General features: G+C 40.7%; 1 protein-coding gene and 1 long non-coding RNA gene across 3 annotated transcripts in view; both read left to right on the top strand.

Moving 5' to 3' along the window:
* The window catches only part of nfatc3a (nuclear factor of activated T cells 3a), a 165484-nt gene extending 158472 nt beyond the window's left edge, over positions 1-7012 (top strand). For both annotated transcript variants that reach the window (XM_078544226.1, XM_078544227.1), the window contains one exon: positions 3588-7012. In XM_078544226.1, coding sequence (XP_078400352.1) covers positions 3588-3709 — 122 coding nt within the window. In that variant the 3' untranslated portion in view covers positions 3710-7012. The remainder of the gene's footprint in view (positions 1-3587) is intronic.
* Positions 7013-11683: 4671 nt separating this feature from the next.
* On the top strand, positions 11684-19887 carry LOC144681369 (uncharacterized). Its single transcript, XR_013576771.1, has 3 exons — positions 11684-11806; positions 14970-15051; positions 19398-19887. It is a non-coding gene; the product is annotated as an uncharacterized LOC144681369 (long non-coding RNA).
* The last annotated feature ends 3479 nt before the right edge of the window (positions 19888-23366 follow it).

Genomic DNA, 23366 nt, shown 5'->3' with positions numbered 1-23366 from the left:
TGATGGAGCAGGCTCAAGGGGCCAAGTCTACTTCTCCTATTTCTTATGTTCTCACTAACCTTATTTGCCACACTCTGTGCATTCACGTACATGCACAACAAACCAAATTTAGACCTTATTACATTCCCTCTTACTCTGATCCACCTAAAACGTTATTATTTCCTACTCCAGGGCTACCTGTCTCTCCCAATTCTCTGTGCACCTTGGTTTTCCTATCCAATAATACCTCCTGGCCCTACAGCCTGTCAAGTTAGTTTGAACCCTCCCCAATAGCACAAGCAAATCACCCTGCAAGAACATTGGCCCCGGCTCTATTCAGCTGTAACCAGCCCGACCTGTCCCAATGACCCAGGAATTTAAAGCCCTCCCTGCTGTACCATCTCCTCAGCCATGCATTCATCTAGTATTATGACCACAGCCGATGATGATTGCTGAGCAACCCAATCCCAGAGAGAAACTTGGCTTACGGGCCATACCCTTTTGTTTTGTATTCTGAAAATGAGAAGAAGACATACTGATCTCAGCAGCAAGAAGTCCAATAATACTTTTGGGATTTTAAAAATTAAAAGTAAAAGTTTTATTAACCAGAATAAAAGAAAACTTAAGCGCACAAGATTACAGTTGCACAATTAAAGTTAGTCTTACAAAACATTCCCCCACACAGACACACTGCCACCTTCACAGAATAACACAATATTCCTCAAAAATATTAATAAGAATAACCTCAATTTCTCACAATAGTCTATTGCCCCGTTTCTATACTTACTGGCTCGTGGTACCGGGAGTAATCCTGAGATTACGATCTTTGAGGTCCTGCTTGCTGGTTTCCTTCCTAACTCCCTGAACTATGCTTGCAGGCCTTCATCCCTCTTTCTGCCTAAATCTTTGGAACCAATAGCACTACAACTGCTGGCCGGCCTCGCCCTTAGAGTGCTCAGTAACTGTTCAGAGGCATCCTTGATGCTGGAACCAGGGAGGCAATGTACCAAGAAGGATTCATCAGAAACGTCTCTCTGTTTTCCCTATTGCTATTGCTTTTCCAATCTTCTTTCTCCCCCGCTGTAGAACTGAATCAGCTGTGGTGTCATGGACTTGGCTGTGGCTGCATTCTCCAAAGGAATCATCACTCTCATCAGTATTCAGAACTGAATACTGGTTGGAGAGTGAGATACACTTAGGGACTCCTGCACTACCTGCCTGGCAATTACCCATTGCCTCTGGATCTGCATACCCTTAGTTTGTGGGGTGACCACACATATAAATGTGCTATCCATGCCGCTCTCAACCTCACTGATGCAGCACAGGGATGCCAGCTGCTGCTCAAGCTCCAAAAGCTGGAGTTTGAGCTGCTGCAGCTGACGACACTTACTACACATATAGTTTTCGGGACAGGAGAAGTGTCCTGGAGTTCCAGAATAAAACAGGAGGCATACTCCATGGGTCTGAACTGCTCTACCATGCCTCTAATAAAATTACTACTTAAATAAATGAAGACCCACCAACTACTCACCAGTTAGCTGCTTCGACTATTCAGATGTTACTTAATTTTATAGGGAGTTAACTGAAATGTTTGTACTTAAATCTCAATATACCTCAGATTTTAATTTACTGGAATATTCAAAATCTTTTCTTGTTCCTATTCATGGCCATTTAACTTTAATCAGCTCCAGGGGATAAGGTTAAGCAATTTAACACTGATTGTAATTATATGATAAATTATGAAATTGGCTTTAGTTTTTATAGTAATTAATCAAACAAGTCTTACTTTATAGTTGCTTCCCTTGGATTAATTTGAAAGCTTAGCACTATACTCACCTCACGTGTCTCCTTTACCTCCGCAATTGTTTTTCCTCTTGTTAGATTCAGTCTCTCAACTGAATGACAAATCATGGATTCTTAACCTATATCTTTGCCTTAAAAGCCCTGCTGTTGCTGTTCTCACAGTTCCCTCTCTCTTTCTCCCCTCCCTTTCTCACTCTTTACTCTCTCCCCTCTCTCTCTCTCTCTCCCTGCACCTCACTCGCTCTCTTTCCCTCTCCCTACCATCTCTTCCCCTCCTCTCTCTCTCCTCTTTCCCCTCTCTCTCTGTCTCTCTCTCTCCCCACCTCCCTCCCCGATCCTCTCTCCCTCCTGCACCAGCGCTCTGCCTCTCTACCTCCCCCCCGCGCTCTATCTCCCTCCAGCGCTACCCCCCTTCTCTCTCTCCCCCCCCCCCCAAACCCTCGCTCTATCTCCCTCTCTGACCACCTGCTGTTCTCACAGAGCTCAGGGGTAACATACAGAACTCTGGGTTAATGATGAGTTTGCTGATAACAATTCATCTTTCGTATTGTTGGAATTAGTATTTTTTTCAAGAGAGTGCCACCAGTGATGTCAATGGCGATTGCTGTTGTTAAATAATATTTAAAATAGGTATAGATAAAAAGTGTTCGAATTAATTATGTAATAATCTGACTTTTATAAAGGTTTTTTATTAAAATTGAAGAGCAACTAAAATATATTCCTGTGCATACATCTGAAGGCTATATTTAATTTTCAGTTTTTAAACTATGACACAAAGCTACCATATTTTTCATAATATTATTGTGGGGTATTGTAAAGTTGGCTTATGTTTTTGTGTGTATGGATGGCCCTGTCTTTGTGGTAATTAAATTAGAGTTGGACAGACTGCAAGGTTGAAATTATCACAAGAGTTAGGTGTAAAAAGGGTATTGGAAATGCTAATGAGTGAGCTAGGGTAAAGTCAGTTGATAGGATGTGAATGAAATTTGCATTTTTTGGTAAGGGGTAAAGTTATTGGATTTTCAAAGAAACATGATAAAGTTTTACAACTAACAGGATAAATAGGGCAAGGTTTATTTTTCTCAAAAGGAAAAGGCCATATGGACAACATGAATGATTGTTATATTATGGGAAAAGTAAATTCCAAAGACATGTGGGAGCAATGGGATTTACAGATTAAAGAGGAAGAAATATATTTAAAGAAGGATGGAAGGTTGTATCGGGGTGGCCATGTAAGATCTAAAAGATACACCATGTGAAACAGATTTGGGGAAACAGCCTCTAGCCACTTTGCAGAAGTCTGCTGTTCCAGTAACCAAAGTTGTGTTAAAAGCCTTTGGAATTCCAATGTCGAGTGGGTGCCTGTGGTAACCTTGCTGGATTGCCTATCTAAATTTAAAATCTGTTTTGGACTATGATGGGGTGTGTAGTTGGGAGTCAGGTTAATTAGGCATTTTGGGATTTGCTATAATATTAAGTACCAGTGTAACTGTAATCTTGTGTATGTTTTAATTCTTTATTAATAAATGTTTCACTTTATTTTATAAATCTCTAATGGTATTAGTGGGCTCATTACTTCTGAATTCAGTGCACAAACTTTCTCGTAATAAATACAAATTGCAAAACCATTGTGATAGTGTGGCCAAGTTTCTCTTGTAGATTTGGTCAGCCTGGCAAATACCACCTGCCGTATCATCATAACTGTTAATAGGTTTTAGTGGACTTTATGATTGGGGAAATGTATATGCCTTAATTATCATCTATACCTAGAAATGCTCTGATTTTTCTTTTCCTTTTCTCGCCAGTGAATGAAATTATAGGAAGAGACATGTCACAGATTCCAACGTCTCGTGCAGCAGCAATGCATGCCCAATCACAGTGTGTCTGTCCTGGAACTTTGGATAGTGGAATACCTGAGGGAGTCTGATGTCAACTACAAACATCACGTATTCTGCCGAACATCAACCCTTTCCACAGCCGCCTCCCCCCACCCCATCTAAACAAAATTGTTGTGCTTCCAATATTGTGGCCTTTTAAAAACTGGAACAGTGGATCCTTGCGTAGTTCCTACAAGAGGTGCTGCAGTTCTATTCTGAAAGTGAACAATACGGTGTCAGTCCTACATCGTAATGCCCTACAAATCTGTCTCCTGTTGCCTGCATTTCACTGCAACAGGCAAAAATTTTGGAAGAAATATAAGCGACTTTAATCTACTTTAGGAATACATTTAAAGGTGGCTCTCCTTTAGTAGATTAAATGAAATAGTATTGAATAGTGTTTTGTCACAGTTAAAGTGATTTGTATCTACTGTAAATATGACTCTCATTTTAAGCTAAAAGGGGGTTTAATAAGGTGGTAATATAAATAGATGATAAACTAAATGCTGTAAGTAGTGATGTATTTGTTATTCTGTCATCCTGAAGAGTGCTTAAACATGTAGGATGTGCAAAAGGTTTCTTGAAAATGAAAACTTCCAGAGACAAGAAGCCTGTCCAGTGTAGCCAATGTCATGGAAGCCATAATCCAAAATGACTAGCAATTATTTGTTAATAGGAATCAAAGCCAAATGTGGTACTGCATTTGTTTTGAAACTTAAAATGGTATCTTGTAGATTCGACAGACCATTCCATCATGGAAATATGTGGTTTGGGGTGGAGGGGGTGGGTGGCTGGGAAACAACATTCCAAATTCAAGGAGTTTTTGAAACTTTGTAGATATGTTTCTCTATACTTCAAGTTAGCACAAATACAAGCGCCTTACTAATTTAGCTTTTAGAATTTGTCAGAAGCTTTCTTAGAGCTGATGGATTTTGTAATAGGGCTCCCGGAATAAATACATTTTTCTATGTACAGGGTTTATGTTGAAGCCATTGAAATATAATAAGTTAAATGACTGCAGTTTGCAGAGGATTTCAAGCGTTTTTGAAGTGTTTTGGTCATTCGCAATACCCTATGTGACACTTGTATCTCCAGTGGCTGACATCATCAAGCAGGTCCTAAAAGAAGCTGTCATACAAACTGTAAGTGCAGAACGGGGCATTGGGAAGAAAACTAGTGCTTCATTCGAACAGCAATACTGGTAATTTGACTAATGATTAGGATGGCATAGACAAGATATATTCTGGTTTACGTTTAATATGATTGTATTTGTAACTAGAGTTTATATAGCATTGCTTTTGGTACAGTGGAATATAATTGAGAGACATCTTGTTTGTGTTTTTCATTCAACTCCAAGTAATACAGTATACAAAGGACTGGCAAATAAATAGTTGCAATCATGTTTGTCACCTTATCAAATAGTCCCATAGCATCCCTAATCTTTAAGTATTTATGAAAACAATGCAATTGTCACCGATACAGGATACCAGTCTAAGTATTTAAAATAAAAACAAATGAAATTTAAACTATGTAACTATTATTAGGCCAGTTTGTATCTGTTTCATGCAGAATGCACACTCTGAGGCTGTTTTATGAAATAGCATAAATGCATTTTAAAGAATGAGACAGGGGATGAGGTAATATAAAAGGTGAAACAAAGGTTGCTTTTATTTTTGACAGCATAATAAATTCTGTTTTTATTTGCCTGTAATGCTAGAGAAACTGCTTGTTAAATGCAAAATTAACCTGCACCATACATGAGCAATCTAAGAACACATGAGAATGTTTAATTTTACTACTCAACACAAAAGAAAAGCACAAGTCTGAGCATAATTCAGATTGCTGTGGGGCCAGTGAAAAATCCTATTCATAGTTAATTGGGAGTCATTATGTTGTGAGCTTTTATGAGTTTAAGGTCAACCTTTTAACTGCCAAATTACAATTATATTATTGCTTGGTTAGGCACCATTAAAACCATTATTCTAAAAAATAACGGTTAACTGAGTAGGTTAATTTGTTAATGCCACTGCTCTCCAGAATAGGAAGCTCTGAGCTGAGTATCAATCTTAATGTTAGATAGAGCTTATGTAGTAGTGAAAGGTTCAGTTGCTTTCATTTTCCTATACTGAGCCAGTACCATATATTGTTCAGGCATGTTTTATTTTGCAATATATCTAGCACTTATAACATAAAGAATTCTATAAAGGCTTAAACTGTTTCCCTGCCTTAGCTTTTGACCTTGGATATCATAGCATGTGGAGTTTCTAATGACTGGTGCATCATCTGAGTTTTCTTTGTAAATCCTCTGGAGTGACTTATGAAGCTGTACTGTACTAGTGTACGGAAGTCCGTACAACCCCCAGAAAATCCTATGCACTGAACCTCCTGATGCCTTCAAATTACCTTGACGCCTGAAGATGTAGAAAGTCTAGAACTGCTTTTAAAAAATAAAATCCTAAAAAATCTTTGGCTGTGGATAACCACTTTTCGTCTATGTATCTGCTTTGTCAAGGATTACATACAAGGGTCTTAATAAAACTGCAGTTTGTTGCTTTAAATCTTTCATAGGATTGTAAAAGTAAACAACTTTATGAAATTAAGTTGTTTTAACCGATTGTTGTAAAAGCACAGACATATTAGGCTATGCAAATTCAGTTTTATAAAGAGCACGTTGGGGTTTTGACCTGTTGTTGGCATGCACAAAAAATAAGCTGATATTTATGGTACCCTCTGTACTACTCTGTGTATTTCAAAAAAAATTTCCTGACTCATATAGAATGTTTGGAAAGCTGTAAGGAAGCCTTAATTCTTATTGTGTTCAAAAACTACAAGAGAAAAAAAAATCTGTAAATTTCAATGAATTGCGGTTGCATTTTAGTAAAATAAACGACATTAAGGGTACTGGAGTATAATAATGTTAGTTACAAAAAGGATGGAATAGGATTGTATAATTTGGAACTGAAACTGGCTTCAGTGGAATTATGTTCATCCTTTGGAAAACATTACTGTGTCAATGGAACTGCCATCCTTTTTTTAACCAAAGAATAAAAACTTTCATTTGCTGTTGTGAACACTTGCTTTAAAACTCTATTTTTGATACTCAAAACAGATGTCATTCCTAACGGTTGAATTTGTTCAACAATTGTAAGTTTTGTAGAAGGAGCAAAACTACTACAGGCTAAGTCAACTGTTTTGCAGATGTTTACAGAGCCTTGTAATTTCATGTACATTTTGTATTTTAAAATTTTGTAAGGAATTTTAAGATTGCTGTGCTGTTGAGAGACATACAAATGAAAGAACTTGCATCCTAGGCTCTTAAATCATAGTGTTTAAATAAACTGTAAGATGTGCAACCTTGAGTGTTTTATTAGTTACTTGAAATATAGGCAGAAGGTTTGAATGTTTGCTTTCTAATTGCTACATATTTCACTCTTTACAAATTCAGTGTAAAATGCATATTCTTTTTATGGGGATAATTGGTTTTTAACATTTGCATAAATAATATGTCAGCTACTAGTAAAATAACAAATAGCAGAGTAGATTGCCCTTGACCAAGTGGTTCAGGTGATGTCCTAAACAACAACAGCTTCAACATCTATTTTGACCTCTCCATTGTCTCTAAACTGTCAGCTTGCTTGTCTGACATCCAGATGTTTCCTGCAGCTAAATATTGGGAAGACAAACGTCACTGTCCTCAATCCCTGCTGCAAACTCTGTGTCCTTGTCACAAACTTCATTCCCTTGCCAATGACTCCATCTCTCTCCCTGGCAACTGTGTGTGGTCGAACCAGGCTGTTTTCATCCTTGGTATTATATTTGACCCTGAAATGAGCCTCCTACCACATACCTGCACCATCTCTAAGACCACCTATTTCCACCTCTAACATTGCCTGACTCATCTGCTGTTGACACCGTCATCCATGCCTTTATTACCCTTAGACTTGGTTATTCCAACTCACTCCTGCCCAGACTCCCTCCGCAAACTTAAGTATATTCAAAACTCTGCTTCCTGTATCCTAATTTGCACAAAGTTCTGCTCACCTATGCTTGGGTGACCTACTTTAGCTTTCAGTTAAGCAATGTCTCAGATTTATTTTTAAATTCTCATTCTTGTTTTAAAATTCCTCCATGGCCTCACTCCTCCCTATCTCTGATCTTCTCCAGCCTTACAGTCCCGGGTTCTCTGCGCTATGCCAATTCCGACACCTTGAGCATTCCTGATCTTAATCGCTCCATCGTTGGCGGCCATGCCTTATCCTGCTGCTACACTTTTAAAACACTCTTTTAAAACCCACATCTCTGACCAAGCTTTTGATTATCTAACCGGATGTGGCTAGGTGTCAAATTTTGTTTGTTAATGCCTGCAAAGCACCTTGACATGTTTTATTACATTAAAGGTGCTAGATAAACGCAAGTTGTTGATGTTTTAATGTTGTTTTCAAGTCACTGTCTCAGATTTGTACTTGATTATAAGTATAAAATTCTAGATGTAATTATGTTGTAATTTCCACTGTTTCATTTTAAACTAAAGTAAGGTGTCTCCTTTTTTAACTGCATTCCAATATTGTGCATTAAGCTCACATATAGCCACCTATGTTATGGCCATTGTGGTAAAGTATTTAAAACTATAACATAACAGCATGTTTATTAACAAATTCTGCATCTACGATGTATTAGATTATTCCACTCCTGTGTAGGTCATGAAATGTTGCAGCATAGAAACAGGCTATCAGGTCATGCCACTGTTTACTAATTTCATCCCATTCTTATGATCTCTTCCTGTAATATTCAATACTTTTTTCAAGCACCAATCAAATTATTTTTTGAATGTACTAGAAATCTACTTCAACAGTTTGTGGCAGAGAATTCCAAATACTGACGATTCTAAAACTACACTTTCTTTAATTTCCCCTTTAATTTTTTGTGATGATCATATGTTTGACCCCTCTGTTGCCATCTACCTGACCAATGGAAACAATATATTGCTGTTTATCCTATCATTATAATTCAGAATCGTAAAAACCTCTATTGGATCATCCATTAACCTCACCTCTAGCAGAAAAGCCTTAATTTCTCAAGTACCTCTCAATAACTAACCCTCTCCCTATTCCTGTTAACGTACATTTTAATGTAACCTGCGCCTTTTTCATTCTTCCTATAGAGATGCCCAAAACTCTAATACTTCAGCTATAGCCTAATGAATCTCTTGTGCAAATTCAGCATGATTGCTTGCCTTTGTATTTTTATGTCAGATACAGTTCTGTTTGACCTATTAGTGGCTTATCTATTTGAACTGCCACCTTTAGTGACCCATGATCTGCGCCAAGGCTGCTCTGTTGCGCTGTACCATTTAAAATAATACCGCTTAAGGTGTATTTTCATTTCTTATTGCTTTCAAAATATATTATTTCATATTTCTTTACTGTTATCCCCATAGAGACCATTAAGCTTTAAAGAGAAACTCAAGCACCCAGCAATTAACTGAAAGAACCACGTCACGAAATTTCACATTTTTAAACAAAAACTTTATATTAAAAAATTAAACAAAGCAAACTCTACTAATTTAACACTGTAGTTTGTCAAGACTTAGACTATAAACCCAGTTACCCTTTCACTTCCTAATTCCACCCAAGAGTTTCATAATACATTACGAGATCTTGAGGAATCATTCACTTTTCCTTTTGGAATTCCAATCAAGAATACCACAGCCCCCTGGAATTCACTTTGATTTCTCTTCAGTTTTCCAACTGTTCACTGAAATTTTTTTATTATTCTTTCATGGGTGTGGGCGTTGTAGGCTAGGCCAGCATTTATTTCCCATCCCTAATTGCCCTAGAAGGTGGCAGTGAGGAGCCTTCTTGAACTGCTGCCATCCATGTGGTGTAGGCAGGGAGCTCCAGGATTTTGACTAGCAACAATGAAGTAACAGTGATATATTTCCAAGTCAGGATGGTGTTTGGCCTGGGGGGAAACTAGCAGATGGTAGTGTTCCTGTGCATCTGTTACCCTTGTCCTTCTAGGTGAGAGAAGTTGTGGGTTTTGAAGGTGCTGTCAAAGGAATCTTGGTGAGTTGCTGCAGTGCAACTTATAGATGGTGCACACTAGTGCCACTGGTGAATGGAGTGAATATTGAAGGTGGTGGATCAGGTGCCAATCAAACGGGCCAATTTGTCCTGGATGATGTCAAGCTTCTTGAGTGTCGTTGAAGCCACGTGGGGATCCTTCCACTAACTTTTGGCCAAGTGATCCTTTTCTTCAAAACCCCAGAACTGTGGACTTCTCAGCTCAAGCTTGGGCCTCACTGCATTCGCGTTTAGTGATTTAAAAATCAGGAACACCTCTGATTACTAATGGCGTTTTTGCTCTGTGTCCTGGCTTTGGACAGACAGCTCTTGGCAGTCTATTTTTTCTCTCTTTTTCTTTTTCTCCTCTCTCTCTCTCTCTCTCCTTTCTCCGAGCTAACCATTTGTTCTGTGAGCAAAAATGCACAAAGATAAGTAATCAACAGAGCTTCTCCCACCTGCATGGCCCATCTGCATGGCAACTTGGTATGTTCCAAACAAATGTAAATTAACTATCTTTTACCTGCAAAACAACCCATTTGATTCTGTGACCCACATGACTAATTTATCTCTAATAGAGTTAATAGCCCTCCAGACTTGCTGGTCCCACCAAGTAACTCCCTTATTTATAAAAGTGTTTTTAGCTTCTTTGATCTGGCAACAACATGAATAATCCAAATCCCTTATTGTCCTAACTGTAGACCCCCTGTCCCTGCCACATTCTCAAAGATGGGTCACCCATTGTTTAAGTTTTCTCACTTTCAATCCTACCCTCATTGAATAAGCATAGGTTAACGTTTGAACTGCAATCACCCCAGGCCAGTTTACCAGTTCTTCAACCAAGTGTTTCCACTTATCTACACTTAACACTTTAAATCCCTAAAACTAAAAGTTAAACCTCTAAAGCACATGAATTATGGAATCAAATATTCACAATATTAATAAAAACAAAAAGCTACTGCGGATGCTGGAAATCCAAAACAAAAACAGAATTACCTGGAAAAACTCAGCAGGTCTGGCAGCATCGGTGGAGAAGAAAAGAGTTGACGTTTCGAGTCCAACATGACCCTTCAACAGAACTGAAGTATAGTTAGGAGAGAGGTGAAATATAAGCTGGTTTAAGGTGGGGGGCGGGGGGAGAGAGAAGTTGAGGGTGGGGTGGTTGTGGGGACAAGCAAGCAGTGATAGGAGCAGATAATCAAAAGATGTCACAGACAAAAGGATCAAAGAGGTGTTGAAGGTGGTGATATTATCTAAGAAAAGTGCTAATTAAGAATGGATGGCAGGATACTCAAGGTACAGCTCTAGTGGGGGTGGGGTGAAAAGACTAACAAGGTATTAGTTGTAGATTTAAAAATAATGGAAATAGGTGGGAAAAGAAGAATCTATATAAATTATTGAAAAAAACAAAAGGGAGGGGGAAGAAACGGGATGGGGGGAGGGGGAGTTTAAGATCTAAAGTTGTTGAATTCAATATTCAGCCCGGAAGGCTGTAAAGTGCCTAGTCGGAAGATGAGGTGCTGTTCCTCCAATTTGCATTGGGCTTCACTGGAACAATGCAGCAAGCCAAGGACAGACATGTGGGCAAGAGAGCAGGGTGGAGTGTTAAAATGGCAAGCGACAGGGAGGTTTGGGTCTTTCTTGCGGACAGACCGCAGGTGTTCTGCAAAGCGGTCGCCCAGTTTGCGTTTGGTCTCTCCAATGTAGAGACCGCACAATATTACATTGAAATGCATCTTTGTAACTTGCTTGCTGATTTTACATGTTGGAGTCTTCCATGGTTCTTGTCCTAATTTAATATGTTTAGAAGATTTTAAATATAGGATTATTAGTTGCAACATGCCTAAATTAGGAAGGAATACTGACCCAGTAGGGCCAAGTTTCTGTACCTTCTAACATGCAGTGCTATCCATGTCTGTGCCACAAAAGTGAGGTTAACATTTTACTCTGTCGTTTCTGCCTGCCTTGCATTGCTTGCTAGAAAAGAGGAGTAAACACCTGGAAGCAACCTGTGACATCCCATGTTAATTACAATGAAACTGGAGAAAATAAAAACTGAATCTACAGTGGACTATGGTAACTCAGGTAAGACCATTTTCCAAATTCACCCTGGTATTGAAAATGGTTTACTTCCCATGTGTTGAAAATACAATTAATTGGAGGATAATTTAGAAAAATTACTACCCTGTGCCCAAGTTCCATTATTTTTCAGCTGGTTGGAGAGAGCATTTAGAAGCAACTTGAGTAACTACACTTTTTGTTTCCCTAGTTAATCAATGTCCTCAGTGGCAAGGACTACAATGATGTATTTGCACAGCCATTAAAAAAAACAAAATTTCATGAGCTATGCTTTTGAAGTTTCTACATCTTGGATTCCTCCTATGTTCCATACTTTAAACATTAGGCCTGTCCAAATTCAGGTAATTTAACGGTACAATGAGTTTGAGTATCTGGCAAAGAATACCTTAGCAGGGAGGCAATGCCTGGAGCAGTAATGGTAGAAAATTTTAAAATAAAGAGCTTGGTTTGTAGCCACAATGCTCGACCCACCACAACTATGTTTTGGGTGATTGAAGAAATGAAACAATTCTTGGTAATAGCAAGAGGAATGGATGCAAAATCTGTGCTTTAAAAAAAATGATTTATGTAAAATTCATGGTATGGTCTGCAGAGTAATGGGGTTAATGAAACCATGATGATTTAATGATGTAACTGTGACATCAGTAGTCGCATGACTGAGAGGCCCTGATGGAGCTAGGAACTGAACAGTCTGTGCCCTGAATACCATGTGCTTACCCTGAAGTCTTTGTAAATATTTACTAATAAAAGGTTTGATATTAAGATATAATGACTAGCTCAAGTCCGTCAAAGGCAAGCAAAGCCTCATCAAGGTTTAGTAAGATTAGAAAGCATGGTACTAGTGAAACCTCACTGATGTTCAGCAACAACACCAAAAGACACCAAAACATGGTGCAATAGGTACCTGCGTACGTGAGTCATCCCAGATACAGAGCACCATTTCAGGTTTGGTTGTGATAGAGCTGAGTAAGAAGCTGGAACCCGTAGGCATTATTCAGATGTTATTGAAAAATGTTAAAACAAGGGGAAGAAAAGGATCCTGAATTGCAATATCAAATTATGGAATGTTGCTAATAGTGCAAAAGAGTTATGATAGATAAAATCCAGCTGCAACAGGTTTTTACCACATGGTCATCTTTAGGATTTAAGATTCTTGGCAAGATTCTGCAGGGTTAATTTCTCATCCCATCACCTCCTTCATGTGGCTTCCCAGCTGAGGTGTGGGATTGAGAAAGTACCCCTTTACATTTAAGGCCTTTAAAGAAATGAAAAATCAATGAGAAGAGAAAGCAGCTAAGACTGGATTCCATCTGTAGTTATGTCTCAGTTGTATTCCAGGTTTCTGTTCAAAATTTAGCAGTAAAAGTCCACAAGAGTACCCAACCCCACCTTCCCAGTAATTGACTCCAAATATTTGGCACATTCAAAGGAAAAGTTAGTTATTCTTAGAAACCATTGTGAAAGTCTTTTGCTTCTAATGTCCCATTTACCTGACGGTGCTTTTGGGGGTGCTAAATTCTCAACAAAGATATTTTTCTGTGCACCACTAACAATGAAGTGCCACAGCTCGTACTTGTATCTTGGCTCAGATGACAAGCCAGAATGACTGAATTGCAAATAAACTTTATATATGTACAGTGCTGTTAGCAAATCTATCCCACAATATTAAAGAGGCCAATTTGACAGCAGTGAGATCTGACACACTTACAGAACCGTCTATAATATAACATCTATCAGAGCCTTGATGCCTCCCGATGATTTTTGACTCCCACCGCCTGACCTATAAAATCCATTCAGTGTATTGATGATTCCTAACATCTGTCTGAAGTCTCAGTGCACCTCAAATTCTGGCCTCTTGCACATGCCCAGTTTTAATCACTTCAATTAGTGCCATGCTTTCAGTTGCCATGGCCCGAAGTTGTGTAGTTCCCACCCTAAACCTGTCCACCTCACTTTCCTTTAAGATGCTTCTTAAACCCTACCTCTTTGATGAAGCTTTTGGTCACCTGCCCTAATATCTCTTTGTGGCTCAGTGTCAAATTTTGTTTGCCAATGTACCTGCTGGGACCAATGTTCCCTCTAAGCAACATGACCATGTAGCAATCCGCAACATACTATGCCAAGAGCCTGCACACAACCAACATTCCCTTTAACATGTGTGCAAGCATGGCCACACAACAGCCCTAAAGGGACCACGCAGGGCAACAAACAGCCTGCACACAACCAAGAAAAATTAGAGGGAACATTGCTTGGGACATTTTACTATGCTAAAAGCAGCATATAAATGCAAGTTATTGGTGTAAGACTTACTGTGTTGGGCTAACTTTGGATTGACCTTTTCTGTATCTTTTTATGTACATTTATAAGGTATATCAATCTTTTAAGTTTCTCCATTCTTCTTAATTAGGCACAAGCCCTGTCACTTATATTCCCACCATTAATAAAACTATGTGGCAAGTTTATCTGTGTAAAGATTTACAGAACCAAATGTTATTCAAAGTAAGTGGATGAGATAAGGAAAGGTCAATGAAATCTAAGGTGAAGAAGTGTGGATTCATGGAACAGGAATCTTAAAGCCTGTAAGTAATGGATGACTATTGGAAAAGGTGGAAAAGTAAATGCATGATGATTAACTGTTCACTGAAAGCTTTGAATTGGGAATCTTTACATGTCCACCAAGCCAAATCAAGCAATAGCATGTTATCTTAACCCTGTAAAACTCATTGGGGAGTTTATATTTGGAATATTTTTTTGCAGTTTTTTAGTTTTAAAAGGAAATTACAGAAAAGGATTTGTGAAATATAATAATGATTGTGGTACTTTAAAGCAAGTTATAAGCATAAGCCAACAGAATTAGAGAGAGGTGCACACAACTTACCAATGGTACAACTTCATATTTTTCATCTGGCTGTGATTGTTCCAGTTTAAGTCAATGCCAGGATCTCTTTCCATTTCTATGCAGAAGATCACATGCAAATTTAAACTTGTTTTGGTGAATCAGGGTTAATAAGGACTGTGCTAGATTGTAACTTGTATCATGAAGAATTTCTCCTAGACTGTGCCATGGTCTAATTTGTGAAGCATCAATCCTGTTATGGATGTCTTTGGTATACCACTTCTTAGTCCTTAACTCAGGAATAATCTACATAGACTTTTTTTTAAATTACAGACGTGACACTAGTCTTCAAAGTCTTGAAAGCAAAGGATATGAACAAGACTAGAATTCAAAAGGAATGAAAGCCATGCGAGAGGTGAGATTAAAGCAGTTTGAGATTTATTTGGATGAAGAACGAAACATGCACGAAGTGGATGTTGTGTTAATAAGGCACATTGTTTGGAAGTTAGTTTCAACATGCAATTTTAGGGCTAATTGATTATAACCGTGTCTTAAAGTTGCCTGGAGGACCAGACCGTACACCTGCAGGTTTAGCATTGATATGTGGATGAGAAGCAATTTAGCCACTTTGGGGAAAATCATCCCCTTTATTTTCCTCCCTGCTGTAGATGTTTTGTGGCATTGCCCATCAGTTGATTGAAACATGATATGATGTTTAGCTGCCACCCAAACTTATCTGGTTCCAACACTCCCTTTGAAGAAATTGTATGGCTTAACAAATCCCAGACCTCAAATTGTAGCTGCATGTTTTTGTCATACTATATATACTATAGTCCAGAAGATACTTGTATATATATTTTCAAGATTATTTTGCATCTACAATAAGCTTGACACTTCCAAGTGTGACTTCTGGGGCAGAATTTGATATTCCCCTGCCAGCGGGTTTGTAGGTGGGGAGGAGCCATAAAATTCCTTGGATGGCCTTCCCACCAGCCTCCTGTCCACCCCAACTTCTCCGCAATTTTATGTTAGGACAGGACAAGACCTAGGCCGGCCCACCTTCCCTTGCCCCAATTGAAGCCCTTAAGTGGCCAATGAATGACCACTTAAGGGCCGATTCCCACCCGGCCTCAATTTTCAGGCTAGAGGGAGGATTTCAGGAGCAGGAGAAGCCCCAAAAGTGACCCTGCTCAGGCCTCTGGCGGGAGGGCGTCTCCATCAACAGCCTCCTTTCAACATCGAGCACCCCTTCCCCACAAGGTGGTTCTTCCCCACCAACACCCCCCAACCCTCACCCCCATGCCTTACCACCTCTTCTGGCCTGAGTCCCCTGCACTTATCTGGTTCTGGACTCTGAGACTTAGACTCTGAGGACTGCTTGTAGTCCCAGTCCTGTCCACTGAAGTTTCTGGTGCTTTTAGGACTGGAGAGCTGCCAGCCAATCAGATTGGCCAGCAACCCTCTGAGGCCGGACTTGCTCCCAAGTGAGGAGTGGACGCCCCATCTCCAGCCAATTAACGCTCCTTGGAATGTCGGCGAGGATGAACTCTCCACTGACTCTTCAGATGGCAAGGTTTCCGGGCCAGGGTTTTCTGTGAAGTAGATTTGCATCACAAGCTATTAATACAATATGAGTAAGTTCTTTTGCCAATGAATGTTTGGTTACAAAGGGGATTGTTGTTTATAGCAGAAACTTAGACATGGCTGATCAAATACTTTATAGAACATTATGATTCTATTGCTATCCTCAGCGGAACACTGGATCCGGTCTAGGTAATGTATTTTGTAAACATTTGCTTGGTATCCTGCACAGCTTTATGCTAACTTTTGGGAACTGGTTAAAAATTTCAGAAGGTTGCCTTAAAGCTCTTATATTTTTTTAACAATTATTCATCTACTTCCATGATATTATTAGGGGAGACCATACCAGTTTAAAGCATGCATGGACTTCTGGAGGGTTATATACAGTCTTGCTCTAACTTGCATTTATACAGCACCTTTCATAGGTCATAGGACTTAGGAGCAGTAGTAGACCTGGTTGTGGTCTCAACTCCAACTTCCTGTCTGGGCACCTGCCCTCTTCACAATAATCCTTGACTCCTTTGTCTACCAAAAATCTAACTCAGCCTTGAATAAATTCAAAGACCCAGCCTCCACTACTTTCTGAAAAAGAGAATTCTCCTTATCTCCATCTTAAAAGGTAGACCTCTTACTCTTAAACAGTGTCCCTTAGTTATAGTCTCCTGCACACGAGGCAACATCTTCCCAATATCCACTCTATCAAGATCACCTCACCTCTCATTCTAAACTCCATTGGGTTGAGGCACAACCTGTTCAAATTTCTTTGTAAGATAAGCGCTTCATCCCAGGAATCAGTCGAGTGAACCTTCTCTGAACTGCTTCTAATGCATTATATCTTTTTTCAAATAAGGAGACCAAAACTGTACACAGTATTCCAGATGTGGTCTCACCAGGGCCCTGTACAACTGCAGTAAAACTTCCCTTTCACATTCCAACATTCCATTCGCCTTCCTAATCATTTGCTGCACCTGATTACTAACTTTGTATGATTCATGTACCAAGACACCCAAATCCCTCTGTACCACTGAGTTCTGCAATCTCTGTCCATTTAAATAATATACTGCTTTTCTATTCTCCCTGCAAAATGGAGAAATTTACATTTCCCCACATTATTCTCCATCTGCCAAATTTTTGCCCACTCACTTAACCTTGCAGACTCTCTACCTCCTCTTGACAACTTACTTTCCTACCTATCTTAGTGTCATCAGCAAATTTAGTTCACATATATTCAGCCTCCTCATCCAAGTCATTGATATAGATTGTAAATAGTTGAGGTCCCAGCACTATCCCTGTGGAACTCCACGAGTTATAGCTTTCCAAATTGAAAATGGCCCATTTATCCCTACTCTCTGCTTCCTATTAGCTAACCAATTCTCTATCTGTGCTATTATGTTACCTCTTACACCATGAGCTCTTATTTTGTGTAGCAACTTTTGATGTGGCACCTTAGCAAATGCCTTTTGGAAATCCAAATACACCACATCTACAGGTTCCCCTTTATCCACATTGCTTGTTACTTTCTTAAAGAACTTCAGTGAATTAGTTAAACATTATTTCCCTTTCACAAGGGAGAGGTGAGGCAGTGGCATAGTGGTATTGTCACCGGACTAGTGTTCCAGAGACCCAAGGTAATTCTCTGGGGATGTGGGTTCGAATCCCACCACGGCAGATGTGAAATTTAAATTCAATAAAAATCTGGAATTAAAAAAACCATTGCCAATTGTCATAAAAAAAACCCATCTGGTTCACTAACATCCTTTCGGGAAGGAAACCTGCTGACCTTACCTAGTCTGGCCTACATGTGACTCCAGACCCAACAGCAATGTGGTCAACTCTTAAATACCCTCTGAACAAGGGAAATTAGGGATGGGCAATAAATGCTGGCCAGCGACACCCACATGCCATGAACAAATAAAAAAACCTCCTTTAGCTCTGAAGAAGAGTCATATGGACTCAACATTAACCCCGTTTCTCTCTCCACAGATGCAGTGAGACCAGCTGAGTTTTACTGCTTTTATTTCAGATTTCCAGCATCTGCAGTATTTTGCTTTTATATTTAAAAAAATCACGTTGACTCTGCCTGATTCCGTTATAATTTTCTAAGTATCCTGCTATAGCCTCCTTAGTAACGGATTCTCGCAGGTTCCCTATGAAAGACATTAGGCTAACTAGCCTCTAGTTTCCGGCTTTGTGCCTCCTTCCTTTCTTGAATAAAAATGTTACGTTAGCCTTTTTCCCAATCTGCTGGGACCCTTCCAGAATCCAAGGAATTTTGAAAGATTATAGCCAATGCCTGTACCATCTATGCAGCCACTCCTTTTACGACCGTAGGTTGCAGGCCATCAAACCCTGAGGATTTATCATAGCCTCAGTCAAATGATGAAATAATCCCTCCTGCAATCAAGATTGTGAGAAGTACATCATCAACAGTAGCATGGGATTTTGGGATTCCCCCCCCACCCGCACAGGGAGCACATAATGCTTCTATACGGACATCATACTAGGCGGGTCTTAATTGGCCCACCCCTGTAAAATGGCGGCGCCGATCGGAAACGCACCTGTGCATGCCTGCCCTTCAACTTCCCCCCCCGACGGCAGGAAAATCCTGCCCCATTAATCTTTAATTTTTCCCAGTGCTGAGTAACCTGCTGAATGTTAGCAGTCTTTCATACTTTTATTTAAGATTTGCCTGTTTGTTTTCCTTCTTTGTATACAAGGGGTTCAGTCAAGGAGCTTACCTAGTATCTAGATTCATGAGAGCTTGGAAACCCAGGCCTCCATGTAGGTATATGATTCCACCATAAGCCCTAGATCTTGAACGAGAATTCCGACCCTTAAAACCCACGCTTTATCAGGTAGAAGGATCAGCGAGTTTCACACACTGCAGCTCATAAAGATGGAGAAGCTTCAACTTTTTAAAGGGCAAAACTCACACTTACTTTGCTTTTACAGTTAGCTGGGCATTGTCTTGAACTGAGGGAAATGATCTATCCTACATATTTCAGGTGGGATAAGATGTGCAAAGCCTTTTTACTGCTAAAGTGTATCTGAATTCAACTTGTTAAAGGAAATAGCTGTTGTGGTTGTCATATATGAAAAGCGTACATTCCATTGCATGAATAACACAGGGTAGAATGCTGGAAACTTTTGTAATTCTGACATCCCTGTTTATTTGAACAGAGAAAATGGAGAGGCTACATGGTTCCAATTATTTTTTAGTAACTGGAAGTATCAACTCATCTCCACCTTCTGCTGCGCCAACACATGATAATTATGGCTTGGACGCCTCAAGTGAATTGTGGACAGTTCAGTCAATTTGATCTGTGAAGAAACCATATCCAGATTCTGTCTCACTAATTAATAGCATTCGGAGTTAGGAAAGCGACTAACTTTGTGCTAGTAACTGAAGGTAATGATTGGTTTGATTTTGTTATTCATTCATGCAACACCAGGCTGCAATTAAACACACAATCCAAAATAAATTACCCGAAGGTTTGAAAAAGGATGTAACATCACTAAAATTGCTATATTTTTTATAAAATTCAGCAAATAGATGTGATGAGAATTTGCATATTTATATACACAACAACACAGATTAAAGCTTAGCCTGCATGGTAAACGTCCCTTTAACCTCTACTTCATTATTTAGTTTTCTACCAATAAAAGAAAAATTGGCCCCATGTGCCTAAAATAAAATGACATTCTGAACAAATCTTTCTATTGATAGTTATGCATACAACAAACTTTGGCCATTTTATCCCCCTTTAAAGCAAATACTGCACAAAAGACTTCAGATGCCAGCTTTTAGGTTCATAATTCGTGATATGTCTGTACCTGTTCAGATCAAGGTGTTCACACCTTATCTGAATGATTGTGGTGCCAGTTGGTGAGCCTCCAGCATTGATCTCTGCTGCTGAACACTGACGTTGAAATACCAGGAGGCCCCTCGGCATTGTTTGTAGACCATTAGGACAGGCAGCCTGCTCTTCTCAAGGACAGCTTGTCCCTCTAAAAGCAAAGCTGACCAAAGAGATTGCTGCAATGTAAATTCTTGGAAAGGAAACACCAGGGCAAACAAAGCGATCCAAATGGCAGGCGAACACTGGAGGCATTTGTGGTACACATGGGCAGGAGGAGCGACACCATGGTGCCACATGGCCAGGAGGCCTTCAAATACCACCCTCAGGAGTGGGATCAAGTCACCAGGGAGGTCAGCTCCTGGATATTCTGCCTTCTCTCCAGCAGGAAAAGCTGACACAATTGAAGCACACAGAGAAGAGCTGGAGGAAGACAAGGATACCTGGATCGAGCCCTACAGAGAAAGTGATTCTATGCATCATGGGGCTGGCTGCAACAGGACCTGTAGCATCCATCGTCGCTGAAATCATTGAGAATGATGGCACGTTTGCTGCCTTATGCCCCTTCTTCTTAATTCCCAGCACGTCCCCACCCTGTCTAGCATGATCAAGCTGTGCATGCAAGTTTGTTGCCCAGATTTGTGATCCTGGCATCATGTCAGTTGGTTGGGCTGTGTGACATCAGGATCGCCTCGCATCAACGTCTTCTGGAGCACATAGGGAATCCACCTGTGTGCGTCCACGTCCTCCAACATAGCGCGCGGGAAGCAACCGCATTGTGTCCCTAGGAAACGGAGGTGAGCAACTGCTGGAAAAGGCACTATGCAATTTATTTGTCAGTCTTTTCAATCCAGTCAATGCTTTATTATATGAACAGGCCCTTTCCTATATATTATTTCTTATTGCCTCAAATATTAGAATATCACAATTCGACAGATAATACAGAAATATTTTCAGTTATGTTTAGAATAAAATGCAACTTTGCCATATAGTTTCCCATGGCTTGAGAGTCTAGATTGAGGGTCACAGTCTCAGAATAAAGGGTTGGCCATTTAGGACTCAGGTGAGAAATTTTTTCACTGAGGGTTGTAAATCTTTGGAATCTTCCACCCCAGAAGACTGTGGATGCTCAGCCGTTGAATATATTCAAGACAGAGAATGCTAGTTTTTTTTTTCAGTATTGAGGGATACAGGATAGAGTGGGAAAGTGAAGTTGAGGTAGATCATTAACCATGATCTTATAGTCTACTCTTGCACCTATTTCTTATGTTCTTTGGTTCCCACTCTAAGGGCAGAGTTTTATGTCCTGTGGGTGCACGCCGGACCCGATCAAGCATAAAATAGCGCACGATATTTTTGTCGGCAGGCGTCGGAGCCATGCCCACCATTAATTAAGAGGCCATTGAAAAGCCAATTGGCAGCGATTTTTCATTGCCCGTGCGATTTCGTGCTTGTCACATGGGCAAACAGGCAAGCGGCCAGCCAACATTTTCAAAAACCTCATCCACGGGTGGAATAAAAGGGTCTGCAGCATTGCCAGTGTCAGTGGTGAGGAGTTTGTTACATAGTTTGCTGCTGGTGACTTATTGGTACTTGGCAGCTTCATTTTTGTTCAGGGTTGCATTCTTAGCATTTGCAGGATTCATTTCAGGACTCACTGTTGTCTCCAAGGCCCCTGGAGGATTCAGACCATGTGGACCCTTCCAGGTATCAGACAGTCCTCCGTTACCCTGGTAATGGGGATTGTGGTCTCCGCTTTTGCACCTCCCCTGAGGAGGAAGAGGGGCAGAAGGGAGAGGAAGCCAGGTGTCCCAATGCAGCTTCAGGTGGGGGGTGGGGGGGGGGGGTGACCTGTGGGAGGAGAGGCGCAGGCATAAGGGGCATAGGACCAGCAGGAAGTCCAAGGTGGAAGGGGCTGCAGAAGACGCCACTATCCTGCTGCCTGGGTTTACAGGCGGTGATGCAGCTACCTCAATATGTCTGAGGCGCAATGTCGAAGGAGGTTCCGCCTCTCAAAGGAGACAGTGACCTCCATTTGTCAGATGATTGGGCCTGAGATCTGCTCCTGCTGTGTGGGTGAACACCCCATGTCCCAGTGGCTCTGAAGGTCACGGTGGCCCTCAACTCCTGTGCCTCCGGCTCTTTCCAGGGCTCAGTGGGGGATCTGTGTGGAGTTTCTCAATCAGTTGTCCACAGTTGCATCAAGCTGGTGACAGAAGCTCTGTTCAGGCGGGTACTGACCTTTATTCTTTACTGTACGGAGGTGGCCAGCCAGGCTGAGCGAGCCAGAGCTTTGCAGTGATTCCTGGGTTCCCCCCCATCCAGGATGCCATTGACTGCACACATGTGGCCATCAAGGCGCCAGTGGGTCAGCTGGGTGCCTTTGTCAACAGGAAGGGATTCCACTCCATGAACGTGCAGATAGTGTGAGACCACAGGATGCAGATTCTGCAAGTCTGTGCAAGGTACCCTGGCAGCTCCCATGAAGCTTATATCCTGAGACACTCCCAGGTGCTGAGGCTCTTCAGTGCTCCAGACCGACTGGATGAATGTCTGCTGTGTGACAATGGCTATCTGTTGAAGAGGTGGTTCATGATGCCTCTCTGGCATCCAAGAACAGAGGCAGAGAAACATTACAATACAAGTCATGCCTCCACAAGGACTGTGGTAGAGAGGATCATACGCCTTCTCAAGATGCGCTTCTGGTGCCTGGACCTTTCAGGGGGAGCACTACAATACCCCCAGGGTGTGTGTCACTGATAGTGGTTGCATGCTGCACTCTCCGCAATCAGGCACTAGCAAGGGGGACCCACTGAAGGAAGAGAATCTTGACGCAGCTGCAGAGCCACAGAGGATGAATTCAGTAGTGAGTCAGAAGAGGAGCACGGTGAGGAGAATGCTGAGGGCATGGAGGCAGACCTCGGTAATCTCCAGGGAGGCAGGGACACCTTGATCCAGCGCTCCTTCAACAAGGCTACCAAAGATCAGCTTCGACTGCATGCAAGGGCTGCCTCCTCCATCCCGGATGTCTGAAGTGACTCTTTCGTCTGAACCCAAAGTGCACTCAGTGCCTGTGCAATAAAGTTTAGAGCCACTGATGTATAGCATTACATACTGGCACCAAAAAATAAATAAAAAGGCGAAGCATACCCAGGCCATTTCAACAAAAACAAAATTGATCTAATTTAGGCAAACCACAAAAATTTACATAACCTTCTCTGGTCTTCATTCCCAGACCAGTGAAGATAAACTAAAGATAAATTAACAGAAAATCATCCGTTAACTGTTCCTC

Source organism: Cetorhinus maximus, chromosome 6, assembly GCF_964194155.1.
Source record: "Cetorhinus maximus chromosome 6, sCetMax3.hap1.1, whole genome shotgun sequence".
NCBI lineage: Eukaryota > Metazoa > Chordata > Chondrichthyes > Lamniformes > Cetorhinidae > Cetorhinus > Cetorhinus maximus.
Note: the sequence above shows the minus strand (reverse complement) of the source record. Positions and strands in the feature narration are given on the sequence as shown.